Source organism: Ammospiza nelsoni, chromosome W, assembly GCF_027579445.1.
Source record: "Ammospiza nelsoni isolate bAmmNel1 chromosome W, bAmmNel1.pri, whole genome shotgun sequence".
NCBI classification, from domain to species: Eukaryota; Metazoa; Chordata; class Aves; order Passeriformes; family Passerellidae; genus Ammospiza; species Ammospiza nelsoni.
In genome coordinates, this window is record NC_080668.1 from 20,016,415 (window position 1) to 20,027,066 (window position 10,652).

Genomic DNA, 10,652 nt, shown 5'->3' on the forward strand with positions numbered 1-10,652 from the left:
CAAACCCAGGGCAGCAGGGCAGAGATGGCTCCTCAAGAGCCCCCATGCACACGCCTGGCTGCTCCTGGCACACTCAGCCAGCACAACTGGAGCCCAGGCAGGGACCTGGGTGAAGGATTTCCCAGAGAAGGAACAAGGGTGGGTGAGTCCGAGTGGGACAGGCTACAGGGAATGGCCCAGGTTTGGCTCAAAGCAGCTTCTCCTGACTTGTCACTGTCCTTTCTCCATGAACAGGTCCCCAAGTGCAGCCCCAGCAAATGTCCAACAGCAGCTCCATCAGGTACTTCCTCCTGCTGACACAGGCAGACACGCGGCAGCTGCAGCTCCTGCACTTCTGCCTCTTGCTGGGCATCTCCCTGGCTGCCCTCCTGGGCAACGGCCTCATCATCAGCGCTGTAGCCTGCGGCCACCACCTGCACACGCCCATGTTCTTCTTCCTGCTCAACCTGGCCCTCAGCGACCTGGGCTCCATCTGCACCACTGTCCCCAAAGCCATGCACAATTCCCTCTGGGACACCAGGAATATCTCCCACTCTGGATGTGCTGCACAGCTCTTTTTCTTTCTGTTCTTCATGTCAGCAGAGTATTTCCTCCTGACCATCATGTGCTACGACCGCTACGTGTCCATCTGCAAACCCCTGCACTACGGGACCCTCCTGGGCAGCAGAGCTTGTGCCCACATGGCAGCAGCTGCCTGGGCCAGTGCCTTTCTCAATGCTCTGCTGCACACAGCCAATACATTTTCCCTGCCCCTGTGCCAAGGCAATGCCCTGGGCCAGTTATTCTGTGATATCCCACATATCCTCAAGCTCTCCTGCTCACAATCCTGCCTCAGGGAACTTGGTCTTCTTGCTGTTACTGTCTTTTTGGTATTTGGCTGTTTTGTGTTCATTGTTTTCTCCTATGTGCAGATCTTCAGGGCTGTGCTGAGGATCCCCTCTGAGCAGGGACGGCACAAAGCCTTTTCCACCTGCCTCCTTCACCTGGCCGTGGTCTCCCTCTTTGTCAGCACTGGCATTTTTGCCTCCCTGACGCCCCCCTCCATGTCCTCCCCATCCCTAGATGTGGCAGTGACAGTTCTGTACTCGGTGGTGCCTCCAGCCCTGAACCCTCTCATCTACATCCTGAGGAACCAGGAGCTCAAGGCTGCAGTGTGGAGACTGATGACTAGACAATGTAAGAAACATTAAACTGCTGGACAGTTTCTGAAAATAATTTGTAATAAAAGTTGTCTTTGATACTTCTTATTGGTTTCATTTTGGAGCTTTTTTTTGGTAGTTTACCTTTTTTAATATTGTCCCTAAATGAAAGCAATCAATTTTGCCATATTTTGTTTCTCCACATGTCCACTGTGACCTGTAGCTGTGTCAACGAGGAGCAGTGCTCTTGATACCTTTAAATGAAAAAAAGGATTTCTTTCGTATGAAGCTATCAAGAACATAGCTCCTCACTGCCACAGTCCAGCAAAGTTTTCCCTGGATATCCCCCTTTTGTTGCCTTCTCTGCACAGTTCAGCAATGTCTGTGTGCAGAGCTGGAGGCAGATCAGTGCTGGGCAAGCAGCTGTGCCCAGCAGCAGCAGTATTTGGTGTTGCCAGTGCTGCTGCCATGGCCCTGCCCCACTGCCCTGGTGGCCCTGGTGTTGCTGTAGGGCCTGAGTGGTCTCAGGGCCGGGCACAGCCCTGGGGGTGGCAGTGCCAGGGCTGCAGCAGGGACAGGCCATGGGCACTGCTGGGGCAGCGCTGACGCCTCAGCCCAGGGCCTGGGGGCTCCAGGCTCCTTGCCCAGGCTCTCTCAAGAACACACCCAGGCCAATGCTCAACACAGAAAACCCCTGTGAGAAGCCCCAGGCTGGCCGTGGGCAGGCTGGGGGCAAACAGCATGGCTGGGGCTCTGCAAGGGCCCTGGGGCAGATGGGAAGGAGCAGCAGAGCAGGGGCTGATACATCCCCAGTGTGCTGGACAGCCCAGGTCAGCGTCCCAGAGCATCCTCATGGAGCTGCCAACAACATCCCCCTCTGCAGCCCTGGTCTCTCCCCCAGCTCACACAGGTGCCCCATCCTTGCAGGCACAGACACGGCAGCACTGCCTCAATAGCCCCCGTTTGCATTGCACACAGCAGGGGGAGCACCCCCATGCTGTTGGTGTGGGGACATGAACCTGAGGGAGCACAAATGGCATCAGCCCCTGGGGCCAGCAAGGGCTGGGGGACACCAGGGAAACCACTCAGCTTTGTCCTGGCCTCTGCAGTCAGCCAGAAAGTTTGTTCCCATCAGCTGGGAGTTTCCTGTCCCACTGCAGACACTGTTGCTCAGAACCAGGGCTGCCTGGCAGCCACCCCCAAACAGCCCCAAACATCTCCTTGGCTTCATCTTGGCTTTATTTCCTCTTTCTTGTTCCACATTTCTTCCTCTTGCCCATCCCTGTTTGCCCTTTCCTCTCTGGCCCCACTCCCCATTGCAGTTCCTGACTTGGCACCATGGGAACATCCCTTGGGCAGCAGGATCATCCTACAGGTGCTGCAGGAATTGTCTGCAGGCTCCTGCAGTGCCTGGTGCTGCTCCCTTGCCAGAGGCACCCCAGGCCAGGGGGGCACATCTGGGCTGCTGTGTCTGGCTCTGGGGCTCCCTGTTCTGGGCAGTGAGGAGGAGCTGCAGAGGCTCTGCAGGACTGACAGGATGGGCTTTGGGGCTGGCAGGAGAAGCTGAGGGACCTGGGCTGCTGGAGCTGCTGAAGAAGAGGCCCAGGGCTCATCCTGCAACTGCTCCAAGGGTGGTTCCAGAGAATCCCAGAATCAGCAAGGTTGGAAAAGACCTTGGAGATCATCAAGTCCAACCTGTGCCCTGACACTGCCTTGTCTCCCCTGGCTCCCTCAGCTGCTCCTCACAGGACTTATGTTCCAGACCTCTCACCAGCCTTGCTGCCCTTCTCTGGACACACTCCAGCTCCTCCATGTCCTTCCTAAATTGGAGGGCCCTGAACTGCAAAGAGCACTCGAGGTGCTGCCCAACCAGTGTCCAGCACAGAGGAAGAATCCCTGCCCTGCTCCTCCTGGCCACACCATTCCTGATCCAGGCCAGGAGCCATTGGCCTTCTTGCCCACCTGGGCACACTGCTGGCTCATGTCCAGCCTGCTGTCCATCAGTACCTGCAGGTCCCTTTCTGCCTGGCTGCTCTCCAGCCACTCTGTCCCCAGCCTGTAGCACTGCAGGGGTTGTTGTGGCCAAAGTTTAAGACCCAGCACTTGGACTTTAAAATTAAACTTTATCTTACTGGATTCTGCCCATCCATCCAGCTGTTCCAGGTCACTCTGCAAGAGTCCTCCTGCCTTCCAGCAGATGGACACACGCTCCAAACTTAGTGTTTTCTACAGATTTACTAATGAAAGACTCAACACCCTCATCCAGTTGTCGTAAAAATATTGAACACAACTGGCCCCAGCACAGGCTCCTGAGGGCAGTCACTGGTGACTGGCTGCCAGCTGGATGCAGCAGCATTCACCACCACTCTCTGAGCCTGGCCATCCAGCCAGTTGTAGACGTTTTGTTGTTGCCCCTCCTTCTTTCCTGGAATATTTAAAAAATAAAAAAATTCATGGTTTCTTTGCCCCACACAGCCTCTGACCACCACATGTCCCACCAGCCCTTCTCTGTTTGTGACCAGCAGGAGCCAGAGCTTTTCTTGGTAATGGGAATTGCAGGAAACCTCCCCCAAGTGCAGCTTGGAAAGTCCAGCCTGGAGCTGAGGAGAAAGCAAAGTCCCTCGCAGGGCAGAATGTTGGTGCTGGAGGTGTGGCAGCGTGAGGCTGGGCCACGGCCGGGCTCTGTGTGCCAGGAGCCAGCAGCGCTGGGTGCAGGGAGCCCAGGGAGGGCACAGAAACGCTGGGTGAGAAATGCTGGGGGACAGCGAGATGGGCGAGTGCAGCTGGCCAGGGCAGAGGAGCAGCACAGCCTGCAGGACACATGGCCTAGGGCTAGGCAGGGCTGGCAGGGCCACAGGCACCCAGGCCTTTGTACCCTGGGCTCAGGCAGCGCCTCTGGAGGCCCCACAGGAGGAACTTTCCTGGCAGGGGCTGCACTTTGCATCTCCCTCAGCCCCCCTGGGGAGGCTGGCAGGGGCTGCAGGTTGATGCCATTTGTCCTTGCTGCCCCTCACATCCCCCTGGCCCACCAAGAGCCCCGAGGCAGCCATAAGGGACAGGCCCTGCTGTCCCAGGCTGGGCTCAGGGCTTGGCCTTTCTGCTTCCTGCAGCCAAGCCAGGCCTTGCTCAGCATTGCAGTTCCCTGCTCAGAGCCTTGAGCTCCCTGCAATCCTGCCCTCAAGGATCTGCTCTCACCAGTCCCTGGGCAGCCTTTGGCACTCCCTGCCCTCAGCAGGGCCCAGCCATGCTCCAAGGCACTTGGAGTTTTGCTGCTGACCCCTTGAGCAGCTTCTTCAGCCTTCTCTCAGTTCCTGAGGGTCCTGGACTCAGCCCCAAATCCACCATGGGTTTGATTAAAATACAGAAAGCTCTCAGGGGCTCTTTGTCTCTCTTCCATTGACTTTGAGTCTCCAGGGCTTGTGCAGTGTTTGGAGTCAGTTTGGAGTTCTCTTCAGAGGGAGATTGCAAAGTGCACATAATTTTTAGGGTTTTTTTATTTATCAGCTCAGAGAAGAGGCGACAGAAGCATTCCCCAAGTGATCTTGATGCCAAATGTCTCCTCAGGAGGTCTGGACACAGAGAAGAATGAGCCCCTTGCAGGCTGAGCCTGTTTCGACAAGCTGCTCCTCACCCCCAGCCTCACCATATCTGACATCGCCCACCTGAGACAGACGAAAAAAAATTTTTTTTTAATATTCATTTTTCTCTAAAATAAATTTCAACAAATTATTAAAATTATAATTGTATTATTCTTATTTATAAAAATCTTATTGTGGAGTTTTATTAACTAATTTTTATGCTGTTCTTAAAAAACCTATACATTTTTAGCCACCAAAAAGTTATTGGTCATTGGTTCCAAGTAACAAAATTCCCTTAATTAATTAATTAATTAGGCTCAATTGACTATTTATTTCTTCCTCTTTATAGTAACTAGTAATATTTGCAGGCCTTTTTTAATCTTTTTTTATAATGTTCTTCTCACACCGGGTAAAAAGGGCCATTCTGTCATGGAAACAGAAATAAACAGGGCCAGGAGATTCTTCTCCTTTTTAATACCTTTATTAAAAGTGATCAGCTCAGGATTGGGCAGCTCGGCGGGGCTGCAGTCCCCGTCGTCTCTCCCAGGGCGACTCAGAGGAGGAAGGACGACATGCACAGCTTTGTCCACCAGGGGCAGAGCTGGGGGTCCGATCCTCGTGGGAGCCTTTAGGGCATCAACACCCTCCAATGTTGGATTGGTCTCAGTCTCACTTCCTCCCAGACCCGGCCCAGGGGCTCTCGAACGCAGGGTGAGGAATCACGAAGGTTTTCAGCATCTCTGCAGGCTCAGCATGTTAGCGTTCAAAAACACGTAATCACGGGGATTATATGCAGTGCTTTTTATTAAGAGCTCTGGGAATCGGGGTATATTCAACCCAAATCTGACTCCGACCATACATCCGAAATGATCATGTTTTATACTCTATTGTTACATAACTTTCATGTTAATTATTAAACTTATATTGTTCTATTGTATACATAAATTTAGCCCCTCTCTGAATTTCCAACATAGTTTCTCACTATTCTTCTTATGGTTATATAATAATTACATTTAATTACTAAACAATCATCACATCTAACAATTATACAATTTATCATACTGCTTACGCAGGTGCAGTTGGTCTGATAAAGCACAAAGCCTAACATTTTAGATTCTATCTTGAACTTTTCCAGGGTTCCACTATCAAGCACTCCGCTCCTCACGTCCAGACATCACTCCAATCTCCCAACTCTTAGCTGGCTCATTGCTTTTGGGGTTTTCTCAGTGCATTCGGAGCAAGGGTCCCACACAGCATGAAACAAACAGGGCCAGGAGACTTCTTCTCCTTTTAATGCCTTTATTAAAAGTGATCAGCTCAGGATTGGGCAGCTCGGCGGGGCTGCAGTCCCCGTCGTCTCTCCCAGGGCGACTCAGAGGAGGAGGACGACATGCGCAGCTTTGTCCACCAGGGGCAGAGCTGGGGGTCCGGTCCTCGTGGGAGCCTTTAGGGCATCAACACCCTCCGATGTTGGATTGGTCTCAGTCTCACTTCCTCCCAGACCCGGCCCGGGGGCTCTCGAACGCAGGGTGAGGAACAACGAAGGTTTTCAGCATCTCTGCAAGCCCAGCATTCCGCTCCTCTTATCCAGGCATCACTCCAGTCTCTCAACTCTGAGCTGGCTCGTTGTTTTTGGGGTTTTCTCAGCGCATTCGGAGCGGGGGTCCCACACAGCATGCTGGTCCTTGGAGTATTTTGCACATCCCTCCCCTGCAAAGTCTCTTCTCCTCGCTGTTCGGGATGTCCCCACCCTTAACCGTCTCAGAGCAGGGCCATTACCTCGCCCCAGCCAGGGCTTTCACTGATACAAAAACAACCATTAACAACAGCGACCCGTAACTACCATAACACAGGCAGAACCCCAGCAGCAACAGTGGTAACATTTTTCTCACAGAAAAAATCAACAGAATTTTTGTTCATAACAGTCGCCCCTCTTTCTCTTTGATCGAGCTTAAATTTTAAGCTCGCATAAACTCACAATTTTTTGATTCATGGGTTTCCTATTTAATTTCTTGAATTGACTGTAAATTTCTTGTGCACTTTGGTAATCACGATTACTTAACTTTGTCACTTTCCTTGGTTTCTTTCGGTTGGTCTGCACGGCAAATGCTGTTTTAGTGAAACAGATAAATAAGCACAGTAAAAAGAGCAATCCTCCAAGTATACACAGTGAGGAAAACTACTCTTCCCCATACATCCTTTTTGAAAATCTCCAGGTTCTCCCACCAACTGGAATCAAGTGTTTTGGGTCCAAAAATGAGAAATTTGTAACAAAAAAAAACAGGGGGGGAAATTTGGGTCCAAAAGGGGGAAATTTGGGACTAAAAAGGGAAATTTGGGTTCAAAAAATGGAGAATTTGAGGCCAAGAATGGAGAATTTGGGCTGAAAATGGGAGAATTTGGGTCCAAAAAAGGGAAATTTGTACCAAAAAAGGAGAATTTGGGTCTAAAAGGGGAATTTGGGTGCTCAGGTGGGAAGATTGGGCTCCAAAAGGGAAATTTGGGCTGAAAAAAAGGGAAAATTTGGGCTCAAAAAGGAGAATTTGGGTCTAAAAGGGGAATTTGGGTGCTCAGGTGAGAAGTCTGGATCTAAAAAAGGGGAATTTTAGTCTAAAAAAGGGAAAAATTGGACCAAAGAAGGGGAATTTGGGGCCAAAAAGGCAAATTGGGGACTGACAAAGGAGAATTTGTGTCAAGGAAGGGAAAGTTTGGGACTAAAAATGGCAATTTGGGTGCTCAGGTGGGAAGTTTGGGGTCAAAAATGGGAATTTGGGGGATTTTGGGTGTCCCAAGGGGGGAATTTGGGGGATTTTGGAGAATTTGGGGGATTTGGGGTATCCTGAGGGGGGATTTGGGGGAGTTTGAGGCATTTTGGGGAAGTTTGGGTTTCCTGAGAGGGGAATTTTGGGGGAATTTGGGGGGAATTAACGGGAATTTGGGTGTCCTGAGGAGGAAATCTGGAGGATTTTGGGGGGGATTTGGGGTGTCCTGAGGGATAATTCAGGGGATTTTGGGGAATTTGAGGGAATTTGGGAGGGTTTTGGGGGAATTTGAGGGACTTTGGGTGTCCTGAGGGGGATTTTGGGGGAGTTTGGATGTCTTGAGGGGGGAATTTGGGGAAGAATTTGGGGCATTTTGGGAGAACTTGGGGGATTTGGGGCATCCTGAGGGGGAATTTTGGGGGGAATTTGAGGGAATTTGGGTCTCCTAAGGGGTTTTTTAGTGGGATTCAGGTTGTCCTGAGGAGGGAATTTGGGAAATTTTGGGGAAATTGAGGGAATTTTAGGGAAATTTGGTGGAGTTTATTTATGGGAATTTGGGGGATTTTGGGGGGAATTTGGGCATCCTGAGGGGGAAATTTGGGGCATTTTGGGGGAGTTTGGGTGTTCTGAGGGAGAATTTGGGCGATTTTGGATGTTCTGAGGGGGAGTTTGGGGGGAATTTGGGGATTTTGAGGGATTTTAGGTGTCCTGGGGGGGGGGATTTGGGAGAATTTGGGGGTTCTGAGAGGGAATTTTGGGGGATTTGAGAGGAATTTGGGGGATTTTTGTTGTCCTGATGGGGGAATTTGGGTTATTTTGGGGAATTTTGAGGATTTTGGGTTTCCTGAGGGGGAATTTTGGGGGAATTTGGGTGTCCTGAGGGGGGAATTTGGGGGAATTTTGAGGGATTTGGGGGATCTGGGGAGAAATTTCGAGGATTTTGAGGGAATTTGTGGAAGTTTGGGAGGAATTTGGGGGATTTTGGGTGTCCAGAGGGGGGAATTTGGGGATTTTGGGGGAAATTGAGACATTTTGGGTGTCCTGAGCGTGGATTTTTGAGGCAGTTTGGGGGAAATCTGGGGAGTTTTTGGTTTCCTGAGGGGGGAATTTGGGGTGTCCTGAGGGGGAAATGGAGGGATTTTGGGGGGAATTTATGGGAATTTGGGTGTCTTAAGGGGGAATTTGGGGATTTTGGGGGGAATTTGGGGGATTTTGGGGAGTTTGTGGATTTTGGGGCAATTTGGGGGATCCTGAGGGGGAAATTTGGGAGATTTTGGGGAAATTGGGGGATTTGGGGCATTTTGGGGCATTTTGGGTGTCCTGAGGGGGGAATTTGGGAGATTTTGGGGGAATTTGAGTGATTTTAGGTGTCCTGAGGGGGGAATTTGGGGAATTTTGGGGAGATTTTTGTGGATTTTGGGTGTCCTGAGGGGGAATTTGGGGGATTTTTGGGGGAATTTGGGGGAGAATCTGCGGAATTTTGGAGGATTTTTGATGTCCTGAGGGGGAATTTGAGGGAATTTAGAGGATTTGGGGGATTTTGAGGGATTTGGGGAAATTTGGAAAATTTGGGGCATTTTGGGTGTCCTGAGGGGCGAATTTGGGGATTTTGGAGGAGTTTGGGTTTCCTGAGGGGGGATTTGAGGGATTTTGGGGAAATTTGGGGAATTTGAGAGGAATTTGGGGAGATTTCTATTGTCCTGAGGGGGAATTTGGGTTATTTTGGAGAATTTTGGGGGAATTTGGGAGTCCTGAGGGGATAATTGGGGAAATTTGGAGGATTTGGGGGGAATTTGGGGCATTTTAGGTGTCCTGAGGGGGAATTTGTGGATTTTGGGGAAATTTGGGGGATCCTGAGGGGGAAATTTGGGAGATTTTGGGGAAATTGGGGCATTTGGGGGAAATTTGGGACATTTTGGGAGATTTTGGGGTGTCCTGAGGGGAAATTTGGGGATTTTGGGGGAATCTGGGGGATTTTGGGTGTCCTGAGGGGCAGTTTGAGAGATTTTGGGGAGAATTTGAGGGGGGAATTAGGGGGATTGGGGGGGGGGAACTCTGATGGGGGAATCTGGGCGATTTTGGGGGAATTTGGAGGATTTTTGCGGAGAATTTGGGGCATTTGGGGGGAATTTGGGGCATTTTGGGGATCCTGAGGGGGAATTTGGGGCATTTTGGGGGGAATTTGTGGGATTTTGAGTGTCCTGAGGTGGCAATTTTGGGATTTTGGAGGAATTTTGGGGTGTCCTGAGGGGGGAATTTGGCGGGAAATTTCGGGTGTCCTGAGGAGAGGAATTTGGGGGGAGGGGGGGGAATTTTAAGGATTTTGGGGGGATTTTGGGGGAGTTTGCTTGTCCTGAGGGGGGATTTGGGATAATTTGTGGGATTTTGTGGGATTTTTTAGGATTCTGTGTAATTTTCCCCTCAGAAAGTGTCCCCGGCCGGGCTCCCCACACGCTCGGCCCACCCCGCCCGCTTCTCCCCCGATGACAAATTCTCGCGGCTCCGCCTGGCCCTGAAACGAAGATTCGGGGTCCTGCCCACCCAGCGGGGCCGGGCCCTGCTCTGAGGGACCCCAAAAACCCCCCCAAAAAACCCCAAATCCCCCCAAAAACCCCCGGTGGAGGAGATGGAGCTCAGTCACACGCGCTGAGCTGAACTCGATGGGAGGCAGGGGTTAAACAGGGGGAAATTGCGAATATTAAAGGATTTGGGAGCTCGGAGGTGTCTGAGTGTTGGTGGTCAAAGAAATTTGGGTTTTTTTCGTTGTTTTGGGGGGTTTTTGGGGTGTGGGAGGGAATTAACGGCGATCTGTGGGGCGCGGGGTGTGATGGGAGTTGGAGGCGCGGATATAATGAGGATCTATGGGGCGCGGGGCATGATGGGAGTTGGAGGCGCGGATATAATGGACATGTGGGCGCGGGTATAATGGGGCTCAACGGGGGGCGGGGGATGATGGGAGATGTAGGCGCGGGTATAATAGGGATCTGTAGGGCGTGAGGGATGATGGGAGTTGTATGCGCGGGTATGATAGAGCTCTATAGGGCTCAGGGGATGATGGGAGTTGTTTGCACGGATATAATAGGGATCTATGGGGCGCAGGGGATGATGGGAGTTGGAAGTGCGGGTATAATGAGCTCTATGGAGCACGGGGCATGATGGGAGTTGGAGGCCTG

General features: G+C 51.4%; 1 protein-coding gene across 1 annotated transcript; it reads left to right on the forward strand.

The window, feature by feature from the left end:
- Window positions 1-257: 257 nt before the first annotated feature.
- Window positions 258-10,045, forward strand: LOC132086158 (olfactory receptor 14I1-like). The gene is made up of 3 exons (XM_059491625.1): window positions 258-1,176; window positions 3,615-3,682; window positions 9,905-10,045. Exons 1-3 carry the CDS (start codon window positions 258-260, stop codon window positions 10,043-10,045), a joined length of 1,128 nt encoding a protein of 375 aa, XP_059347608.1.
- The last annotated feature ends 607 nt before the right edge of the window (window positions 10,046-10,652 follow it).

What these genes read in the sequence shown, in the direction of transcription:
- LOC132086158 (XM_059491625.1), top strand. Translation starts at nt 258, where the DNA reads ATGTCCAACAGCAGCTCCATCAGGTACTTCCTCCTGCTGACACAGGCA. An exon ending in GAGACTGATGACTAGACAAT is followed by an intron (nt 1,177 to 3,614) that starts GTAAGAAACATT and finishes TGCCCCACACAG; the next exon opens with CCTCTGACCACCACATGTCC. An exon ending in AGGAGCCAGAGCTTTTCTTG is followed by an intron (nt 3,683 to 9,904) that starts GTAATGGGAATT and finishes TTTTCCCCTCAG; the next exon opens with AAAGTGTCCCCGGCCGGGCT.